The sequence below is a fragment of the Rousettus aegyptiacus genome, unplaced genomic scaffold (genome assembly GCF_014176215.1).
Source record: "Rousettus aegyptiacus isolate mRouAeg1 unplaced genomic scaffold, mRouAeg1.p scaffold_m13_p_9, whole genome shotgun sequence".
Lineage (NCBI taxonomy): Eukaryota > Metazoa > Chordata > Mammalia > Chiroptera > Pteropodidae > Rousettus > Rousettus aegyptiacus.
Genome location: NW_023416312.1, coordinates 18190593 through 18215212, shown reverse-complemented (window position 1 = coordinate 18215212; position 24620 = coordinate 18190593). Strand labels below are relative to the sequence as shown.

Genomic DNA, 24620 nt, shown 5'->3' with positions numbered 1-24620 from the left:
ATAAAACAATTGAGAGGGAAAGGAAATGAGTATTTGTAAGCTTGATTTGGGAACATGTGATGTTAGATGGGAGGAGGACTTTTGATTAAAAACCCAATGGATCTGGAGGGGTGAGCCATGTTGATATTTGGGGGAAGAGAATTCCAGGCAGAGGGAACAGCAAATGCAGGTAACTATCTAGCCTGTTTGAGGAATACAAGGAGAGAGGCAAGAAATAAAGTCAAGGAGTTAATGAGTCACCAGATTATGTAGGGCCTTGTAGGTCACAGTTTAATCAGTGAATTTTACAGACTCATAGATAGGGAAAACAAACTGATGGTTGCCCTAGGGGAGAGGAGTTGGAAGGTTCAGTGGAATAGGTGAAGGGATTAAGAAGTACAAATTGGTAGTCACGAAATAGTCATGGGGATGTAAAGTATACCATACAGAATATAGTCAATAGTATGTAATAACTGTGTAATGCCAGGCGGGTACTAGAATAATCGGAGATACCACTTCGTAAATTAAATAAATGTCTAACCACTATGCTGTACCCTTGAAACATATATAAAATAATATCAAATGCCAACTGTAATAAAAAAAATTAAAGGTTAAAAAAATATTTTTACTCCCCAGATAGCAGGGATTTGAGAAGAAGGTTATGATGAAAAAATTTAACAGATCACTATGGCAGCTCTGCTAAGAATAGATTGATGAAGACATGAATGGGAGTATAGGAGCAGTTAGAAGGCTAATGCAATCCATCCAAAATAAAATGATAGTTTGAGATTAGGGTGATGGCAGCAGGATAGTGAGAAGTGGTTAAATTCTTGGATACATTTCCAACTATGTATTGCATGACAGTGAACGAATCATCAAAGTTCACTCCAAGTTTTCTCTTCTGAACAATTGCGAGTTTGAACCCGTCATTGGTTATTGAAGAAGAGAGAATGCAAGAGAAGTAGGTGAGTTTGAGGGAGTGTGATGGGGATGAATATCAGAAGCTCAGTTTTGGACACTCAAGTCTTATGATGACTCAAAGTAGGCATACTGAGTAAGCCAATGAATCTAGAATCTGGAATTCCAGAAAGAGGTCTGGACTAAGTTTATAAAATTGGAAGTTACTGGCAAATGGCTGGTATTCAGATCCATGTGATTAAATAAGATTAACACATTTTTTGCTTGAATAAGGTAGAATAAATTATTTTTTTGTTTTATTTAGGATTTTTAATTAAAATTGGGCATGATTTAAATGAGAAACATTATTGAGTGGTTATGAAGCATAACATTCAACTCTTAAAGATTATGGGCATAGGTTGTCAATTAAAAATCAGAATTGAAATGTATTTTATGAAACGTTCTAAATTGATTTATATTTGTTGTCATGTGTGTGTTTCAGGCCAGACCTATTTGATTGGAATAGTGTGGTTTGCCAGCAGTCAGCCACACAAAGACTAGAACATGCATTCAACATCGCCAAATATCAATTAGGCATAGAGAAACTACTGGATCCTGAAGGTTGGTACATTTCTGGACTACCACTGTTTTTAACATAGTTTAATGTTTATCATCATACACATTTCCACAAAGTAAGCACGAAGTAGAAACCATGCATCATATGTTTTTCTATATTTCGGGTGTATTTAAAATGTTCTGTCTTCTAGCAATGTATTATGAATTGTCCTTTGTGAGTTTAATTCTCAAAGTCTCAATGTTTGAAACTAAAGTGTAAAACTTTGGGGAAAAAATCAATGCCTTTAGAGTGTATATGCATCATGAATGGGGCATATTACATTTAGAGTACATCAACTCCAAATAATTATAAGAAGTTCATGTTTTGTTTATTCTACTGAGAGATTTGATAGACTAATCAGCTATAATTAATTAGCTACTCTTGCCAATTTTATTCATATAATCCATAAAAGGAAACATGGTTTACTGTTTAAATCAGGAAGTCTATTCCTGGCACTGCTTCTGTTGTAATTTGTCACTCTAGGGGAAGTCTTCCATTGGATGGTTATTCATTCTCTACTTCTTTAGTTGACAGGCAGCACTCTATTTATATTTTTATTATATTACAGTTAAATGAATTTCATCCTTATCTATGGTGATAAATAGGCATACCCTCCAAACACATGGATTATAGGAATAATAATTCCTGACCTCTGCTTTTCTTCTGGCCTGTGAGGCACTTTTTTGTTGGTGTTTACCAACCTCTTTGAAATTGCAGACTCTGTTCTCTCTTTCTTGAGGCTTTACTCCACTCTAAAAACAGAAGTTGGAGAGGCAATGTCAGTGGGATTGATATCTGAGATATGATACAAGCTGATATTTGGGTAGGGTTGTATAATTTACTGGGCTTTGGAACATTGAATCAATTCTAAATAAGGAGATCCTCGAGTCATGGGGACAGGTCCAGTCTTATCAGGAAAAAACTCAGAAATAACTCAGAGGATAGCCTTTCACTGGTGAATTTTTCATTAACCAGAATCTGAGTCTCAGTGCTGTAGGTCGTGAAACCTGATTGCCTCATCTTATTGAGAGCGGATCCCTGTGGTGGGGGTGGGGGGTTCACTTTAAACAAGCTCAAAAAAAAAGAGAAGGAAATATCAATCAAAATGGAAATTCGATCATTTAAAATGAGATGTTTATCACAAGAACCAGAATACTCATATCTAATTGACCAATATATCACTTTTGGTAAGCACATGTACTTGGCAAGGAAAATTATAACAGTGCAAATGTGTTTCTGAGGTTGGAATCAGATTAAATTCATTAGAAATGTTTCTTTTCCTTTAGATAATGCATAGCTGAACACTGACTCCCATAACCTATTTTCATTGCTTCAGTAGATGATTAACATCCCTCCTGCCCCAGTTTAGCTGTAAGAGAGAAATTGTATCAATCACATCTCCTTGTTTTGCAGGATGAGGAAGGGTTACCTCACTATTGACTTCTAGTAGTGATTTACATGTTATTTTTTTTCATATTCCATTTAGGTAGAGAGGGCAGATGTAATAAAAATATGAACTCTAACCCCTGAGAATAAGAGCTACCATATATGGTTTGTTTATCATTAAATCCACATGTGGTAGTCAGTTCCCCTTACCTGGAATATATGCTGTAGTTATTCTTGTGTGTGTCCTATCCTTTCATAAAATAGTAAGAGAAACTTAAAATAGACATTTTTTTCTCATTAAGTGGTAAAATGGCTTTTGATCTTTAAGTCTTTCTTTGAATTGATGAAGTACAGTTACCTTGATCAGTATCCACTTCATAATCAGTAAGTAGATTGATGAGCCTGTAATTAGAAAAGGGCAGTTATATAAATAATATATTTTCTAGGATAAAATAGTCTTATATACACAATTCCATATGTTCAAAACGGAAAGTGTATGTTGAAACATCATCTAGGCTATAGGAATACCATTATAATATCTGAAACTGACAAAAGTCAACCAGATATAATATGAGATACAAGCTGATTAATAGAGATCAAACTACTGGTTATGGTTTCATCTTCAATCTGAAACACTTTCTATATATGGAAAGGCTTCCAATTAAAAGAGGATTCTGTTTCCTAAAATGGTTTATTAAAATTTATTTATGGCTGTCAATAGATGAGGATTCAGCATAAATCTTATATATTTTTAGATTATCAATTTCTGACAGTATGTTAGGGAAGTACCCAAATATGCATTTGAAAATTCTTGCTCAGTATTTTTCAAGTAATCATATCAATGGTAATTGAAAGAAAAAAATATTAACTAAATAAACTTTTTATTTACTGATTTGTTAGTCACAAATCAGAATAGTACCTTTTAGAATCTAAGACTTAGGATACTCTCTTCTGTGTGTCTAACACAGAAGATTCATGGAGTTCCTTCATGCCTTGTATGGTAATTACGTTTGGGAAGTTCATATTTTTATTTAACCAAATATCGATTCTTTAGATTATGAATGATTATGTCAGCTATTCTCCAAAGCTATTTTCATTTCATATCTAATATGCCCCTTTGGAGGTTAATGAAACATTTTGCTTTATGTTTGGGGAGATTTTTATTATTAAGGGATTGAAATTACATTTGGCTTAAGAAATACCTGCCAAAGATGTTTTTAGAATTTTAAACATATTCTTTGTTGATTGGGTTGATTTATAAATTAAAAAGTCATTGTAATATAATTTGGAGATTTTCATATCTTATATATATCAACTTTGTTATGCTGTATTTGGCCTTAACTGGTGTTTTGAGACCTGAGGTTTGTTTTTAAGTTGAATTGCTTTTTAAAATGAGTAGCATTTGCACTACTATAAGCGATTTTACAAGATGTTTCTGGTGTGCTTAAATGTTAACAAATGCAAAAATAAATACTACTAGGGTAAAAGTATTTAATAATTTATGCATCTTTATGCTCATAGATATAAAAGGTTTCTCTCCTTCAGAATATATTCTATTGTGAATCAGATGATTCACTTTCTATCATGATTTCCCTATAAGAAATACAAAGTATATGCACTGTAGTTTTCATAAACATTATTTGCTTCCCTGAGTTTCAAACAAATTGGTTTATTTGCCAATCCACGTACCTTCTGCATTAAGAGAATACTTTGTCAGCTTTTTCTTGTGAATGACATAGTGAAGATGTTCTTTTTAAAGGAATAAAAAATGAGGGATAAAAAATCATGCTAGTTCTAAATGACTTTTGCATATAGTACTGTTGCACCATCATTTTCACTAGGGCTATACAATACGATGTGGAAATGCTCTTCCGTATTAACCAGGGTAATCTTAGAATGAAAAATGAATGATGAGAGTTAAATCTGAAGAACACTTGGGCTTGTGAGAAATATTTGTAACCTCAAAATGACATTTACAAATCAATTAGTTTGGTTTTTATCCATTTCATTTTAACTCATAAGGATGGTGACACATATGCTATTTTCTGCTTGGCTAATCCCTGCATCACTCTTCACTTGATTTGAGTCAACTTTTCCAAGAATTAGCTCTGCCATTTGGAAAGTTTTACTCTTGAAATTGTCTCAGACTAAACTTCACATGTATGTAATTTATTAGTCTTTAAAAAAATATTCAAGCACAAGTATATAAGAATTTGCTATAAAAGAGAAGAATATTTTTAAAGCCTGTTATTTGGATTTGATATCAATTATTTGAGCAAGTGGTGATTTTTTTTCTTCCATCTTCATTCCAATCATCACATTTTGATACACTAACAACAAGAAATGTTAGTAACTAGTTTACACTAAGTAAAACGGAAAGAGTAAAATCATACCAATTTAGAGGGATGCTTTTAATTTAAATAACCAGAATTTTTTATGGGCATGCATACTCCTTTCATATCATTTAGATTGATTTTTTTTTCTAGGATCCACTATAAAATACTTTTGTTTTCAGAAAATGTAATGAGGTTGAAATATATTGATTTTCCCCATGTGTATAACATTTCAACTAGAAAATATTATTGTAACTAAGACTCTTTAGAGCCAAACTCTCTGTAGTGCAAAATATTCTTTTTTCATATATTACAAATGATTTAGTAGTACATATGTAAATAAAAATGGCCATTGCCCTTTTGATAACAAAGTAACTTGTGCAAAATATATATTTCTTTGCACTTTCTTGTATTATTGACTTATATATTGTTATCTCTGGCAGAGAGTCTTTGGAGATAATACAAGTTGTTATCTAAAACTAAATCTTGAGTTTCTTGAAAGAACTGTTCTTAGTCTAGTTATTCTGCTATGAAAAATAGAAAGTATCATCATTTGCTTATACAGATATGATAATAGCAGAATAATGTTTCTGTTATATCAGCAGGAGACCACTTTTTCCAAGGTGTCTTTTTTAAGAAACATTAAAATTTGATCATTAAAACCAAATTATGTCATGTAATAGTGTTAAATGTAATAATAATGAAAATATTTCTTAAATTTTGAACTTCAGGAGATTACAGTTGAAATGAACAAATTACAAAAGGCATTATTGTATTCGCAAAGGAATGGAGGTACATGAGTAGATTTAGTGTTGTCATTTCATTTGCTTAATATACATTCAGCACAACCTGTTAGCAAAGGAATTTGGGAGGCACTGTTTTAAATAATTTAAATATATACTTCTATTAGAACCAAGATTAACATTGACACATAATGAGGCTTTAGACAAACAGATGACGATGTAGAAGTCCAGAGAAATGTGGTTAATATATCCCTGGCTTGCATATCGTTAGAGTAAGAGTACATATTAGAACTTCCTTGATTATTTTTAGGTTTTATCCTGAACCTTACTTTTTTTACACTTCTCCTTTTTATGGGCAGAAATGTTGCATACCTAGCCTTCATTATGCACTGACACTTTAATATACTTTAATGTCTTTGAGTTAAAGATGACTTTGATTTTAATAAATCATCAGATTTATCATTGTTACTATATTGAAAAATCTTTAAGGGACAAGGAGGCAGTACTTTGTAAATGAAAGTAATACATAGCAAAATATATAAATGAAAAAGTTCTACATGAGTAAAAGGTTACCAATGATAGTATATAAATATTACATTAACATAAAAATGAGGATAAAGATAGTATGTTAACACATGATTGCTAGTAGCCTACAAAGCTAACAAAGGCATGGGGGCAGGGGAGAGGGAGAGAGAGACAGACAGAAAGAGAAAGAGAGAATGAATTTGATGTCTCTTTTGATATCCTGTCTTCTATATTATTCTCAGTTCAGATAACATAGAAAACAATATTTTCAGGGCAATTTGAGCAAATCACTAATACATTGAAGCCACTTGATTTTCATTTTGCTGATCCATTTCAGTTGTTTGGATGATGGAAATAATTGGATGTAAATGTCTCAGATTCATCTGCAAAGACAACAAGGAGACCTTAAAAACATTCAAGATGATATCTATATATGTACATGGCCTGAATTTACTCTTTATACCATAAAATGGCATTTTCTACTAATATTCCATGTTCTTTTATAATTTGTTAAAATTTTGGCTTTATGGAAAACAGCCAAGTTATATTTTTTCTCTTCTAGGAGTTGATTTGCTAAAATAAAATGAATATTATTTATTGCTAAAGTTAGGTGATGTAGTTTCTCACTTATTGTGAAATTTAAATAATGAAATATGATCTAATATGTGATTTAAGGTGTACCTCATGGATGACATGTGGATGCATTTGTTCAGAAGCATTTGAGTGTAATCCTTGCCTAGATAACTGGGAATCTCTTTTCAGTTACTTTACCAGGATGTTTTTTTTACAACTGTTTTTTTTAAGTGGGGAAAATATAATACTCTAGGCCATTGCAGCCACAGTAAATGATATCAAATGACTGACAGTACAGCTATAAATTATTTAAACATTGGGAAATGTATTCACCATGTTCCAGTGTCGAATGACATATAATAGATATTTTGTGATAGTGTCCCCAGGTATATCATTGCTAGTAATTTATTACACTGATAAGGAAAATAGAAAAAAAATGTTGTTCCTTTGCTATTATTTTAATAAAACTCAGCTATGAAGTAATAAATGAGGTATTAGTAAATTTGACTAATTAAGGTGTCCCATAGTCGATGTCTGTGTTTCTTATTTATTACAGAAAGTGTAGCCTTAGTAAAAAAAAAATTGGAATGTTTAATAATGATAGAAAATAATAAAATGGTATAAATAGTTTTGAAATTTCTATGAGGTTTTAATTCACTCAGTGATAATGTTTGAAAGTAAGCATATGTTGCTTATGGTTTGGACATTTTTTATCTATTTCACTGCCTTAATATAATTAACTGTGTGGGTTTTTTTTAATTATAGGAGATAACATAGAACTTGCATATGAGTATCTGAAAATTTTAAAACTGAGTACTAAGAAAATTATCAGTATGTTTTCTGATTAATTTCTCCATATAAAAGTGCATGGGCCACTTAGCTGGAATATGAATTATAAGCTTACAATAATATTTGAGTAAAATAATAATGAACTGGGGTCTTAGTTGGTGCCATTTAATTGTTTTAACAGGATAATTTAATTCTCATAAAAATGCGATTTAATCCTCGTAAGAGATCAGAAGCTTTACAGTAGTCTCGTGATTGCACTTAAAAATAAACTATACTCTTAGATTTATTGTCTTATGGCAAATTTGTGGGGTTAGTGGGTCACATGCTATCCACTTGAGAGATGAAAAACTGTTACAGCTATTAAGTTCTTGGGGTTGATATGAATTATTACAATTTAATAAGATAATAGAAACCCAATATTTTTATTTATCAGAAATAATTAATGTTCAGCAGTATCATTCACAGGAGATATTTTTTCAGTGTTGCTGAAATAAACTTTTACCTCAAATTGAGGCACAGTTTTCCCAAAAAAGAGTTTTCTAATTTGTCACCAGTGATATGAATTAAAATGTGCGAAGTTCCTTTTGGTAATACATAACTACAATTTAACTAGGACAACTCGCATACTTTATCCTATTTCTTTTTTAAAGTAATATTTTATTTTTCAATTACAGTTGACATTTAATATTAGATTAGTTTTAGGTGTACAACATAGTGATTAGACATTCATATAACTTACAAAGTGCTCACCCCAATAAATTCAGTACCCATCTGACACCATACAGAATCATTACCGTATTATTGACTATATTCCTTAAGCTATAATTTACATTCTCATGACTATTTTGTAAGTACCAATTTGTACATCTTGATCCTTTCCCCTTTTTTTCACCTTCCCCCCTGAATCCTTTCTCACCTGGAACCATCAAAATACTCTCAATATCTATGTTTGTTTCTGTTTATTTATTTGTTTGTTTATCCTGTTGTCTAGATTCTACATATAAGTGAAATCATATGATATTTTTCTTTCTCTGGCTGACTTACTCCACTGAGCACAATACCTTCTAGGTTCATCCATGTTGTTGATAACAAAATTTCATTCTTTTATGGCTGAGTAATATTCCATTCCACATATGTAACACCTCTTCTTTATCTTTCATCCATTGATGGACACTCAGGTAGCCTCTGTATCTTGGCTATTATAAATCTTGCTGCAATGAACAGATGAATGCACATGTCTACTTGAAGTAGTAGTTTGAGTTTCTTCGGATTATTACCCAGAAGTGGTTCTTGTTTTCTCATCCATTCAGCCACCCAATGTCTTTTGATTAGTGTTTAATCCATTTATGTTTAAAATAGTTGTTGATAGATATGTAGTTATTGCCATTTTATTATTAATACTTTTTATCTTTTTTCTTCTTTTAAAAGAAATCTTTTTAGCATTTCTTGCAATATTGTTTTGGTGGTGATGAACTCCTTTAGCTTCTTATCTGGGAAGCTCTTTATCTGTCCTTTGATTCTAAATGATAGCTTTGCTGGGTAGAGTAATCTTGGTTGTAAGTTGTTGCTTTTCATCATTTTGGATATTTCTTGCCAATCCCTTCTGCCTGCAAAATTTCTGTTGAGAAATCAGCTGACAGTTTTATAGGAGCTCCCTCATAGGTAACCAACTGTTTTCTCTTTCTGCTTTTAAGATTATGTCGTTGTCTTTAACCTTCGACATTTTAATTATGATGTGTCTTGGTGTGAGCCTCTTTGGGTTCACCTTGTTTGGGACTCTCTGGACTTCCTGAGCTTGTAAGTTTATTTCCTTCACTCAGTTAGGGAAGTTTTCCATAATTGTTTCTTCAAATAGTTTCTAATCCTTTATTCTTCTTCTCAGTCAGATATCCCTATTATGTGAATGTTTGTACACATGATTTTGTCTCGGAAGTCTGTTAAAGTATCCTCATATTTTGGATTGCTTTTTTTTTTCTTTTTGCTGTTCTAATTGAGTATTTTCAGCTACCTTATCTTGCAAATCACTGGTTCTGCCTTCTGCTTTATCTAACTTACTACTGATGCCTTCTAATGTAGCCATCATTTCAGTTATTATATTCTTCATATTTGATGGGTTCCTTTTTATGTTTTCTATCTCCATTTTTATGTTTCGTAATTCTTTGTTGAAGTACTCACTGAGATCATTGAGCGTCTTTAAAACCAGAGTTTCAAACGCTGCATCTAGTAGATTTCTTGTTTCCATTGTGTTTAGTTATTTTTCTGAGATTTGTTCTGTTCTTTCATTTGGAATGTGTTTCTTTGTCTCCCTATTTTGGCTGCTTTCCTGTGTTTGTTTCTATGTATTAGGCAGGGCTGCTGTGTCTCCCAGTCTTTTTTAAAAAATTAATTAATTAATTAATTAATTAGGCAAAGCAATCCTCGATTGACCGACCTCACAGATTTCAAGATCCTTGTCAGCTTACGATCCCTTATTTTTAAATTGCATTTTTATGCCGACAGCACCTGGTCTTCCTAGGTGGGCTCCCATCCAAGTACTAACCAAGCCTGACCCTGCTAAGCTTTCAAGATCAGATGGGATCGGGCTTGTTCAGGGTGGCATGGCTCTAGACTCCCGGTCTTAATAGAATGGCCTGATGTAGTAGATGTCTTGTGGGGCCCAGTGGCACAGTCTCCCTGGTCACCTGAGCTGAGTGTTCCAGGTGTGTCCCTTTTATAGGCTGTATGTGCCCTCCTGTTATAGTTGAACCTTGATTGCTATTGGCATGCTGATGAGAGGGATTGATCCTTGGGCTGATTAGTTATGAGGACTGACTGTGACCACAGTGGAGGAACTGTTGTGCAGGAACTGACCCTATGGAGCAGGATTCGCTTGAGCAGGGCTCTGGTGCCTATCCAGTTTTCCCTTTGTATGTGTCTTTTGTGCAGGTGGTTAGGTGGTGCTTTGATGTGGTCTGAAGCTGGCTACTAGGTGTGTTGGTTCTGGGGCCTTTTAGGAGAGGCTCTGTGGTGGGCCAAGTTCATCTGCTGTCTGTGCCCTGCCTGGGACCACTTGGTATGAGCTGAAAAGTGATCTACAGATGGTTGTCACTTGTGCTGGGTGCCTTGTGACAGCTAAGCTGTGAACCAAGGCTGGCTGCTGCTAGTGTGGGCTTAGTCTGCTTAGTGAGAAATACAGAGCATGCTGAAGCCAGATGCTGCGTGCTTGAGTTTTTTGACTCTTTGAGAGACTTTAGGAAAATCTGGAGCATGAGCCAAGGCAGGCTATTTGTATGGAAAAGCCACTGGAAGTTACTTGGGTGGGCCAGCAAGTAGAGAGGGTGGAGTCTCAGAGAATGAACTAGGCAGAGTGACCAATGTTAGCCAGGTTGATAGAAACGCATGGTGGCCACTTGAGTTTTCCTGCTGGGAGTGGTGAGGGCTCAACAAAGGAACAATGGATACTGCCAGCATTTTGTCTGGGAGCAAGGTGCCTCTCCAGCCCATGCTCTGAAGCCAGACAATTTAGTTAAGCCCCCCATATGTCCCTGGCACCTTTCAAGTGGTTTTCCCATCGCTAGAGCTTTTAGAACAAGTGAGTCTGTCAGCAGTAATTCTGCATGCAGGCCCTTTAAGAGGAACTCCTTCAACTCCTGCATCCCTCTATCTCATCCAGCCACAATCTCCACTGTGATTCACAGTCAGAAGTTTTGGGGACTTACCTCCCTGGCACTGGAACCCTGAGCTGGGAGCCTGGTATAAGGTCGGAACTCCTCTGGGGAGACCTCTGCAGCTGAGATATCCCTTAGGTGTGGGACCAGCCCATTCCATGTCTCCACCCTTCCTACCAGTCCCAAGGTGGCCTCTTATGTATGTCTTCAGCTGTAGGACTTGTGTTAAGCTAGACTTCACACAATTCTCAGTGATGGTTGTTCTGTAGTTTAGTTGCAATTTTGATGTGGTCATAAGAGGAGGGGAGCACAGCATTTTTCTACTCTGCCATCTCATTGGAACTAGCTATCTTATTTTTTTACACACAAGTTCCAGGGCAATTTACCCTTATTTTATATAGGAAGAAACTGAGGCTTAGAGAACTTTACTAAACCAAGATTATACAGTCAACAGATAGGTGAGCTATAATGAAATCATATTGATCTTTTCTCAGATTCTGTTATTTCCAACAGGACTGCCCAATGAAATCGTGTTGAGGAGGTTTATGAAAACATTGGTGGGGAAGCAGATATTCAGATTTTATTAGTCAGAGGTGGGGCCCTGACACCAGCAATTTTTAACAGCTCATCAGGTGAGACTATCATATAGCCAAGGTAAAAATAGCTGTAATTGAACAGTTCTTTCCATAAGATATGCGTTTCTAGAGGTTAAAACCTGGAATCTGTTGTCCTAGGGTCTGTTCAGACATTTAGTATTTTCTTCCTCAAGAGGTGATTAAGCCTCCTGCTCAAATCTTCAATTACTGGAGCTTTGCTCATTGCTAAGAGTCTTGTTGTTAATGAGAAAGGGTTTGTCCATCAGATAAAATAGAAATAGACCAGTTGTCATGTTAGACTGGCTACCAAAATGTCCTCTTTAGGATTAAGGGATTTATCTCCTGTGTGCACAGCGCGCTCTCTCTCTCTCTCTCTCTCTTTTTCTCTCTCTCTCTCTCTCTCTCTCTCTCTCTCTCTCTCTCTCTCTCTCTCTCTTCATCCCTTCTCTTCTGTTTATTACTTCACACATGTGTTTCTGACAGGATAGTGCTCTCATTCACATACTGATTCCACCAAAGGATTGTCTAATACAACCTGTGTGCAGAGGCGGTCCTCGACTCTGTCCTTTTATTTATTTTTCCTTTTTTCTCTTCCTCTGTCACTTTGATCCTAATTAATATTACTGTGCCCTGTCAGCAGGGATTTGATGATTCCTTTTTCAGCCAGTAATATCTTTCATTGGCATAGTTGATAAAGCCTCTTAATCCAGGGGAATTTTTCATAACTAAGGGATAATAAAAGAAAAGAAAAAAAATAAAAATGGCAGTAAAATAATTTTTTCAGAGTACAAGTTTGTGATCCTATAAATCCATTTAAAAGAGCAAATGACTTTAGTTAACTTCTTGATCTCTGATATTAATGCCACAAATAGGTTGGCTTTAATCACAAACCGTTTATCTAGGATTAGTTTTGCTAAACAGTCTGGATTTCAGCCAGATATATGACTTTTAAGTGACAGGATTTAACAGTCTTTGGAGCCTGCCATGTCACTGTAGTTTTGAGGGGATCAAATTGGTAATTATATTCACAGGTGCAATAGAATGTAATCCAATACTACAGGACATACACTGGCATGATTCTTTATGTCATTGGATGGCCTAAAAGCAACCGAAATACACACATTTGCCTCTCATCCAGATGGAGTACCTATGGCTACTGAAGTTAAGAGGCAAGGTCAGTGTGGTCACTTGAAACAAAGAGCTAGAGCCTTGATTTATCACCAGTATTTAATACCATTTTAGTTACAGAGGATAAAAACCCGCATGTCATTTCACAGCCCCCTCCCCCACTAGTGTAAGAATAGTTCTATCTAGCAAATAGTCCACAATTATCTTAACTGCATAGTTCTGAGAAAACAAGATTCTCTGGTAATTTTCTCAGGCAAGCTTAGAGACCTGATTTTGACCTTTTATTCATAGAGCCAGTTAGCCTTGGGTTGAAATCCTATTTTTGTCTTTATTAGTTATATGGCACTGGGAAGCTTTCTGATCCTCAGTTTTGTTCATGTGCAAAGTAAATCAATAATATCTACCTGATAAAGTTACTGCTAGTGTAAAATTAAGTAATACCTACCTGTAAAGTATACATATGTCAAGTGCCTAGAATATTGCAAAAATTAAATTACTTTTCTATTTCTACAAAGTATCTTAATTAAGGAGAGCTGATCTTCCTAAATATTTTGCCTACCTTTAGGATTAATGATGACTCTCCCCAAAATAAATAATTTGACATTTTAAATCTTACTGTTTTCTCTGTGACCTTCCCACTCATTCCAGTTTCCTGACTGAAGGATGTTGCTGACTCACAGCAGGATTTCCGGGTGGCAGTCCTTGACATCCTTTAGATACTGCACAGTAGACTTGAGCTACATCTTAAATTTCCCAGTGCTGACATTACACACATGCACACAAACATATACATGCAGAGACAGAATCACGACTATACTGAAGATTTCTAACAAGTCTCCTGAAGGCTGGTTCATAATTATAATACCTTATTCCTATAATTGTCTTAGTATTTGAGACACTAATTAGCCCACTTGTGAAAACAGGAGTTTTTCTTCTGCAACTATAACTTTATTTAATAATGTGTGGATGGTTGAACTGGTTCCCAAAAATCTCAGAAAAAAATTGTCTTCTGAAACAAGGAGGAACATTTATACAGAAACATTGATGTGATATGGTGTAATAGTTACTGAACATTTATAAGTGCTGGGCACAGTAATTAACAGTTTATAGACATACTTTTATTTTATTCCTACAACAACTCTAGAAGGTAGACACTATTATTATGGCCATTTACAGCTGAAGAGTTTAAGTAACTTGCCCAAATCACTCAGTGAGTCGGAGATGATATTTCCTGCTTGTAACTACTACAGAAAATAATTGTAATACAGAATATTTTAGTCTTCTTCTCCTGAATCTTTTTCTTTTACATGGATTAAAACATTGCTCCTTTTATTACAGGCTTAAATGACTTTCGTTTTAAAATGGAGGGACATTAATCAGTTGATTACAAATGTGCTGGAAGTAAATTCGAAAGTCACACAAACTGGAGCCAAACTGAGAGATATATTGGATTCTGTCTTTTTACTATGATGTTACTCTCAGAGAAGAGTTAAATAGCTGAAGGATGTTTACAAGTTTTGCAAATTTGGGATCGTATTCAAACCACACAAAAGTTATCAAAGGGAAACATTAACCACTTATGAATATTTTCCTTCCTACTGTCTCTCGGTTAACTCTAGAAATAGAAAGAAATGGCAAAAATATCACTTCAGGTATGCCAACACATCTTGTTATCACAAATATTTCATCGGCCTGTCGTGAGAACATCTCTTATCTAGATTGAAATCTCTAAAATGTGGATTAAGAAAAAAGGGAGAGAGACAGGATTATTATCCTAAAGAGGACTAAGTAAAAAAAAATGTGCATTTTACCTAGACTTGAATATCTAAGTTTCTGCATGGCACATTTTTTGCATGGATTTATTATTTGAGCCAGTTGAGAACTTGGGTCTGTACAGAATCAGTTGGGCAAGTGAACACCTCAGTTCAAAAAACTGTTTCATTTATGTTTTATCAGTAGAGACACAGTAGGTAAAAGTATTTTAAGTAGAATAAATATACATACTGGCCTCAGGGAAAGGAGTGGATCTTTTGAGATCACTCAGAGAATTACTTTAATTTATTTAAAATTAGTGCTGTTCAGTAAGCAAGAGGATATGGTGAAGCCCTTGATAAATGTACCTCACATCATCTAAAACATAATGGTAGCCCGTGATTTTGTTGCCGTCATCAATCAGAGGGAGTCTGAACATAGATAGGAGGTGGGGAAAAATTAGTCTGGAACAATAAGAATCATTGAGCACTTGAGTATTTGGTGAACCTTGGTACAGGAATGAGGATAGAAAAGGATAAAAAACAGGATAAATCCTACTCACTTCAAAAGATAACAAATATAAAAATGAATAAGATATAAGCTTCTGGATAAAAATTAAATAATTATATGTAATTTTCTCAGTATTATTATATCTTCAATTTTTACTTCACCAGAACATAGAAGAACTGCATGTTAAAAATGAGCCAAAAAAGCATAAAAGATAGAATATTAAGGAACTAGGAAATAAGAAATTAATCTTAAAATTTTCATAATGCAAATAAATATATTGGTTTAAAATATTAGTCATAGGAAGATTTCAGCAATATAAGTTTTCTATTAAGTGATACTATATGTATTCTTAGTAAGTGAAAACATATTTTAAGCAAAAAGTATTGCAAAGAAAAAATGATAACACCCATTCTTCTTCGCCTTAATCTTAATGTATACTAGTGAGGAAAATGATAGTCAAAGCTAATTAGTGCTTGAAGGAGTGTTCTTATTTGTGTAAAGTAATCGTTCCTGAGATAGATCAAGAGGCACTGAACAAGCATAATAATTCTAAGAACTTTAGTCTTACAGAAGGAATGGAAACTTTTAAAGTTACATTTTATTGTCAGATCCTAAACATTGGTTACTTATGTAAACCAATTCTATCATTATTATGGAGCAATATTATTTTAGCTAATATAAGTAAGTGTCTTTTACTATGTTGAATGCATATAGATTAGTCTAAAAAAAGAAGAGATGATTTTGTAGAGTTCAAATATTAGACAAGTGGATGGAGAGACTTGGATGTTTTTTCCCACTGGGTGGATTTCAACACACCACTAGCAAACTAAAAATTTTGAAGTCCCTACTTCTAATTCTGACATTGTAATTTCTTTCAGACACTAAAAGCTTTTAAAATTTATTTGCCTCAGGGTCATTATTTTATTAAGCAGGAACTCATTTGAAATCATCAAACACTTAGTGATTGACAACTTAATGTGAGAAAGAGTGCTATCTACTTCAAATGCATCAAAAAGAAGAAGATATAGAATCTTCCAAGGAATTGACAATTCGACACATAGGTAGCTGTATGTATAACATGTATAGACAGAATATGATCTAATCCCTACAAATTAATATACATGTGATAGGATATTTTTGAAAGTATGAAACATGTTTGAGAATAGAATTCTTTTCTAAGAATTGACCAAACGTTTATGTCAAGTGAAAATGTGGGTGTGTTATAATCTTTTAGATGGGGTGTTCGATAAAGCAAAACCTACTGGGCTGATACAATTGTCCTTACTCAGATTCCCTAATTTTATTAACTGAACTTAAATTCATAAATCTTTAAATAGTAAAGATGATTTTGGAGCCGGAACCTAAACTTTATACTGTTTTTTAAATTTCTTTCAAAGTCCATTAATTTCTTAAATAATAAAGTCCTTCAGCATTTTAAATAAGCTTTATTTGTCATTGTTTTCTTTTTAATATATGTGATTTCTAATAAAAAGTTTTGGAATTTTCTCTCACGTTTAAAGCTGTTCATTAGGACTGATGCATAAGCTAACTTGAACAAAAGTCGTTATAAATCTACACGTCGTACACACACACACACACACACACACACACAGACATACAAGTTTGAGCAGCACATTTTTAAATGTTAAACCCAGTGCAATCAATCACCTCTAACATGAGAAAAAGGTCTGTAAACTATTTTAAGTCAACATTTACAAGAGAAATGGGCCTATATTACACCTTGCATTCTTAACCTTTTTGAGAGCTATAGAAAGGTCAATTCTCTATAAAGAAAACATATATTGCCAATAAAATATATAAGGGAGGACATTTACTTATAAAACTCAGAAACTGATTTAGTAGGAAGACTTGTTTTATTAGCCTTCTGCTTTTTAATGACTGAGATCATCCTGGGACTATTTAAAAGATGATTGAATTTGTCCTCTAAACACATGGTTGAGTTCAGGGTGTTCCTTTTTCTCCCATGAATCAACCATGTCTGAATTGACGTTAAATGCATGGATCAAGAATTTTTGTAATAATAGGTCAATCTTTTAAGTCACTTTAGATTGGTCATTTAAATAGTTTTAAACATGGATAAGTCTATGGCCATGCCACTCTGAACAAGCCCAATCCTGTCTGATCTCTGAACCTAAGCAGGGTCGGGCTTGGTTAGTACTTAGATGGGAGACTGCCCAGGAGGACCAGGTGCTATAGGAGTAAAAAATAAAAAATAAGGGATTGTAAGCTGACAAGGTCCTTGTAACCAAGGGTTGCTTCACCAAAAACAAAAACAAAAAAAAAACAAAAAAACCACAAACAACCCCCCACACACACAAACAAAAAAACCATGGATAAAATGAAGGATTAGAACTATTTGCCATAAAGTATGTCATCAATTTATTGCCTCCACATTAAATGCTGTTTCAAATGTAATTTTATGTAAACCATATCTGAAATTCTAATGAAGTATTCTGTATCTTATGTTCCTCAGAAAAATAACCATTTGAATAAATATCTTCATGGAGATAGCTTCTTCCAGTTTTCCCTAGACCAGTAAGTGGTGCCGTCATCTAGTCACTCAGTTACTTAAAGTGAAACCTGCAAATCATCCTTGATTCCCCAATCCCTGTCATCCCTAAATTTCAATCCATCATGATGCCTTGTGGTTTATCCTTTCAGAATATATTACTGAGACTCTGATACTTCACCACCTTTATAGCCACCACTGTAGTTCAAGTCATTCTCATCTCTTTCTTTGACCAGAGGAAGAGCTTGCTAATCGTTGGCCCTACATCCATTCTGGCTTTAACTCCAGTCCCTTTTATATATAGCATCCAGTGTGATATTATACCACTCAGGGCCTTAGCGCTTGCTGTCCCACTGTCTGGAATGCTTTTCTTTCACTCTGCATTTCACAGCTGAATAAACTGAGCCTCAGAAAGATTATGCATTTTGTTAGTTTAACCAATGCCAGGATAGCATGCTTCTGAATTTCTAGATAAATGTTCAAACCATTCTTAGCCTTCTTTTAAATGCATCCTTATGTTATTTCATATACACATTGCATTTGAGGTCAGCTTTTTTTTCTTTGATACTCTAGTGGTTTCTAATTGTAATATCTAATACATGTATGAGAAAAGAAAGAATTCTCATTAATAACTGTTCATGGAATACACAATCTGTTAAATTATCTGTCTTAAATTTTACTTACTTTAGAAAATGGCCATTTTCATAATTTTCATTAAAATAGATTCAAAATTATTTTTTATTACCATGTTACTATTTAATATTTAAATAAAATCAAGATTAGGCAAACAACAGTAATAACTTTCTAATCTGGAAGCCCACGTAAATGCTGTTAGTACTGAGATATTAATGAGGGTATCTTGCTTTCCTCTGAGGAGAATACTGTATTTTTGTGCGATAAAGAGAAAACAGAACAAACACATCTAATTTTATTTCTCTCAGGAATGGTTCAGGTTTTCTTTACCCATATATTAAAATTTTTAGTTGATGTTCCTCCCTATTTTTAAGCTAGTTTGGGGACTGAGGAGGAGAACTGTGAGCCAAGGTATACAGAGAGTCTCTAAAAGCTCAAAAATGCAGTGGATTCTCCACCAAGAGCCTCCAGAGAGGAACACAGCCCTGCTGACACTGGACTTTAGCCTAATGAGACCCATGTCAGACTGACCTACGTAACTGTAAGATGATAAATTTGTGTTGTTTTAATCTACTAAGTTTTGGGGGATTTGTTATAGCAACAATTAAAAATTAACACGGCCTCCATAGGATTTTCTGCTGTCCAAATCTTGGTTTACCTGCTCTATTGTTATTACCTGTTTAGCTTTGGGGGCCAGCTGAACTCCTCTCAATGGCAGTAATACCCTAGGGCTCGTATCTGCAGGACTTAAGTCAGAAGAGGGACCCCAGGATAGAAACTTCTCTTCTCATCCTAGACTGAAATCCTTATTTCTTTTGCCAGAACCTGCTATTTTGAACAATAATTGACAATAGAAAATTCCGTTCCTTTCAGGGGAAAGTATTCTGCACCTCTGAGCTGGCAGTATCAAATGACAATTACATTGACTTGCAATATAGTCAGTATATCCCATTTATACTGGATTATTCAGTTTCTATTAACAGTATCAACTGCCATGTCTATGTTGAACTGCATAAGCTCAGTTCTTATCCACAGTCTCTTTCCCAGTAATGACCGGATGAATATCTTGTTACAATTCTCACTGTGATCACTTCTTGTATGCTTACAGGTCTGTACACATACATGTGTCTATAACTATGTACCTGTGCGTGCGCACGTGCGCACACACACACACAATCCCGTAAACAGTCAACATTGAGCAACATGCACAGGGCATAAAGATATCTGATTCCATACTGGAAAAAAAGGAAGGCTTTCTAAAATAAAGCTGACCTGCAGAAAGTTACTGCTCCCATTCTTATGATAAACCTTTGCATGAGTATGCAAATCATTTTGACTCTTTGAGAAAACATCTGAAATTTCTCCTTTGCAAAAAAGTCTGTGCTTTTCATATCCAAATGGCTATCAGAAATGTAAAATTTTGCCCAATGAAAACAAATAATCTATCCAAGAGTTTAAAATAATCTTTATTTCTTTTAGAGAATTGTTTTTGCTAAAGTCCCAAATTCAGAGTTCTTATTTTTACTTATTGTACTCTCCCTATCTGACTGGAAATGTCATTTCCCCTAAATGAATGAAAAAATCATAAGATTAACAAGAAGAATAAGAAAACATGAAAAACAATATTGAATTCTTACCATGACCAATCTTAAAGATTCCTCTTTTTTGAGGGTAAGTTATCTGAGATTCTATGCTTTCTTAAAGAGTGCTTTGATAAAATAATTATTGTTAATATCCATTAAGTGTTTACAACACATTAGTCACTGTACTAATTATTTTAAATGTACCCTCCCATTAATTCCCCAGCTTGGTAGGATTTTCTCACTCCATCACCCCCCCAAAAAAAAAAAATCAAACATAACAACTAAGAATTCTCTGTCTAGTCCATAGTCCTGGCTGTAAGATGCTGACCTAAATAAATCAATAATGATGAAAATTAAACTGACCTAGAAATCTAGCTAATCTTATTATCATTCATTTTTTAATTGAGAAAGTCTAATTACTCAGATAATTGTGGGGCTCCTTGCTTACTTTTAATTATTGTAAAAATAAAATCTGAAATTTATGCCACTATATATTCCTCATGCCCTATAAAACTGGATATATATTTTTATGACCCACTTAGCTGCATTTACTTTATCAGTGAATAAAGTGCAATATAATGTGTTCTAATTTCATAGTACTGTTGTTTGACTTTTTATAACTCTAAAACATCAACTTCATGCACAAGCATATTTTTGGTTGGATGAGTTGATTTACTTTGTTTAGATAATTAAGCATTTCAGAAGATGGTTTAGCTTTGAGGTTTCATAAATAGGAAAGCTTGGGGAACAATTTCTCATTGTACTTGAAACACTTTATCCTACATTAATCAGTACATTACCTCAAAGAACTCTGAAAGAATAAATCCAGATTAATTTACAATGTGCTTGGAATTACTGTTTTAGTGTAATTTGCTGTGGACTTAACAATTTTAAAGGAACAGTTGTTTCTTATGCATTGTTCTCTTTCCCTCAGGTCTTTGTCCCATGACATGTTAGTGGGTACTCAATAAATGTTGATTACATTATTAAAAGTATTTACATAATTTATTTTAGCAAAATGAAATAGATAACTATTTTTTGTCACAATCCTGGAACCCTCGCCTGTTAGCAAGCCATTTCTTCTATTAAGGAATTTCATATATTCTTAATTTTCACCTATCTCTTTCTTGCGGCCACTTCATCCTAAGTTGACATTCCATAGTCCTAGCCATTTCATGTGTTTTTCCATTGATAATGATGTATTTCCTGTGTTCCAGGATGGGCCAGATATCAAAATATTGCACATTGCAAGTGTAAACTGAAACCCAGAGAGGTTATTAAGGTGGAATTAAATTATAAATAGAAATATAGGTCAGATAGGAAGATATAGATGAATAGATTGTGGGAATGGACCAGATATAGACTTTTTAAAAGTCAAGTTATTCAGAAAATAAAGCATCAAAAACTAATAAATGCTTCTCATGAGGAGTTCAAGAAGATGAAAGAAAATGGACTCCATCTAATAATAGGACATTTATCTCTCTGAGTACAAATTTTAAACTTTCAGTCAGTTCTAGTTTTAGTTTCAGTCAGTTTATGAATGAATACTGTAGAGACAGACATCCACTAAATCCTCCAGGGAAATGTGACAGTCACTCAGAGCTGAGCTCGTTACACCTATTGAGTAGGGGAGACAACCACCTTCAAGGAATCTTCATAGCCTCTAAAGAAAGGAACACCAGGGAAGGGTGCTTAGAGAATTTACAGACCGCTCTGGTTGCTTCTAAGATTGGTATGGACAGACAGAAATTGGTCAGACTTGGTTAACTATATGAATTGCTGTGACAGTCTGTAGTATCATCTTGGAACTTATGGGTCTGGACAAATTGTGGTGAAGCTGTTGGAGCTTGAACAGCTAAGCTGTGTTGCAAGTGTGGGGTTTCCCTTCCTAAGATGGTCACTGGAATTAATCTAGGGCCCAGTTCTGCTTGACATAGAGGACTCTATTGGGTCTCAGTTCTTAGATCATTTTCTATGAACTCTTTAGGATACAGAGATGGGTTAGAGAGTGATAAGTTAGTTCACAAACAGTGAGAAAATCTCCTGATCTTACAAATCCTGTCCATTTTAAATACCTACTGCAGTAGCACTCTACATGAAGGAGTCAAGAGCATAGGCTCCAAAGATGAAGTATCTTTCTATGAATCCTGGCTCTGATGCTTGCCAGCTGTGTGACCTTGAACAATTTATGTAACCAATTTGTGCCTCAGTTTCCTCATTTGTGTAGTGTGGTCAGTAATAGTAAATAGGTTAATGTATGTGAAATGCTTACAATAGTATGACAATAAAGGCTAGCTATTATTATTCATGCTATTACTGAGTTTTAAAATGACGTTTCTATTTTTTTTAATTAAATTGCTGTTTCCCCCTTGTAAAAGCGGGGAGAAAAGTTTAGGAAATGGAGATGTATAATTTATTTCTATTATTAATGACTTATATTAAATTAGTAGTTGAGCCAAAAGGCCATAAAAAGGAATTCTATCTTGTGGGATATAGGGAGTGCATTTAGTAGAATATACTATCAATTAATAATGGCATTAAAGAGTGGAGCAAAGACCTATTTAAACGACCTCAAGGAGGAACTGGAAACTTCCACAGCAGTATCTCCTTTAGGGAAGAGCTGGTGATTTACTATAGCAAATTAGTGGCCAAGCCAACCAATGCCCTCATAATTTAGACTCTGACAACCCACTCTTCTATTCCTGTCTTCTAACTCTGTCTTCTACTAGGCCAGTTTCAGGCTTTTTTCCCCTCCTACTAACCCCACCACTGGGTATGATATAATTAGTGGGAGTATCAGAGAATTACTGGCTTAGTTAGGGCCTGCTAGGGCTTTAGATAAATACATTGGTGTTCCCTTATCCTTTAGACTTGGAATTGTTTTATTTAACATCTAAGCTATATTTAGATCTTGGCCTAATCCTTAAGAATAATGTATCAAGATGAAATGAAAGCCTCTTATTCCTGATCAACTAGTGCATTTAATATGAGCATGTTGCTTAGATTTCTCTCTCTCTCTCTCTCTCTCTCTCTCTCTCTCTCTCTCTCTCTCTCCCTCTCTCCCTGGAGCTAAAATAGTCAACCACTGAGATAGCAAATGTAATACCGAAAACTCATATAGATTGTAGGATCATCACAGAGAATGTTATTTGATTCCATTCAACAAACTGTTATTATCCATCTTTTAGGAGCCAGACATTTTGAAAATATTGGGAAGATAGAACTGTACCCATCAATATAATGGTAATATGAGCAAAGCTGTGTGGGAACACAAAAGGAGTAGGCGGTTTATGTGTGTGTGCACACGTGTGTGTGTGTGTGTGTGTGTGTGAGAGAGAGAGAGTTCTTGTGTGCCTGTGATGGAGAATGAAATTTGGGGAAGTCTTTATAGATGAGGTGATATGGTATCATTAGCTAGAAAGTTTAGAACTCTAGTTAGATTGGTAGATTTGTAGTGGATTTTTTTTCTATCTTTAGTAGTGGAACCTTATGTGTGACAAACTGTCATTTACCTAATCTGTTTTAGTCTTTCTAAAGCTGGCACAATCACAAAATGAAAACGGCCCCAATCTCCATTTCAATAGGCTTCACATTTACAGGAATATGAATCCCTCCAAAGAGTGCTTAGATGTAAGCCAAATGATTTGTTGTCTCTGAAAATGTTTCAGTGGAGATAAAGCTAATTCAATTCATATTAAAGTGATTTATAATTAAAATGAATATTGCATGAGTTAATGACATGCTCTCCAAGAGTTCATGTCATATTCAGATCCAGCCTCATTGGGAGCCAAGTGTGAGGTGAGGTCTTGCCTCAGGGCCTTTGCACTTGCTGATCCTTTAATACGAAAATGATTTTTCTCCAGAGAGTCATCACAAAACTCAGTAACTCATTTCATTTCATTCAACTTTATTTTTAAATGTCATTTTTGTTGAAAGGCCTTTCCTGTAAATCTTCTTTACAACTGAACCAACTACTACATCCCTTTCATTCTGTCTTTTTAGCCTGTTCTGTTTTTCTTTATAGCATTTACCATGACCCAGATTTATTTGTCTATCCTTATTTTGACTTATAGTCCCTGAATTTCAGCTTTATAAGGCAAGAACTTTGTACTTTTTTTATTGTGATATTTACTCAAAGGCCTAAAATAGTAGAAACTCAATAAATATTTAATGAACAAGGAAATTAATTAATTAATTAATTAATGTTAGTGTATTTTCTCAAATAATTATTTTGTATTGTACAAATACATTCAATTTCATGCAATTCATTATGCAATTAATATCTTTATATTGCTTTAGAAGTTAGCTACCTTGAATACATTTAGGTTAGAAAAAATAAAAATAATACATTAATTGATCATCAAGTAGAAAAAGTGAATTTTAAGAAGTAAATCTTTTTA

General features: G+C 34.2%; 1 protein-coding gene and 2 pseudogenes across 8 annotated transcripts in view; 2 read left to right on the top strand and 1 right to left on the bottom strand.

Annotated features, from left to right (window-relative positions):
* DMD (dystrophin) overlaps positions 1-24620 on the top strand; it is a 2254165-nt gene that overhangs the window by 728667 nt on the left and 1500878 nt on the right. For all 8 annotated transcript variants that reach the window (XM_036227209.1, XM_036227208.1, XM_036227211.1 and 5 more), the window contains one exon: positions 1379-1497. In XM_036227209.1, the coding sequence (XP_036083102.1) occupies positions 1379-1497 (119 nt within the window). The remainder of the gene's footprint in view (positions 1-1378; positions 1498-24620) is intronic.
* On the bottom strand, positions 10332-10450 carry LOC118608570 (annotated as a pseudogene).
* LOC118608018 lies at positions 17576-17694 on the top strand (annotated as a pseudogene).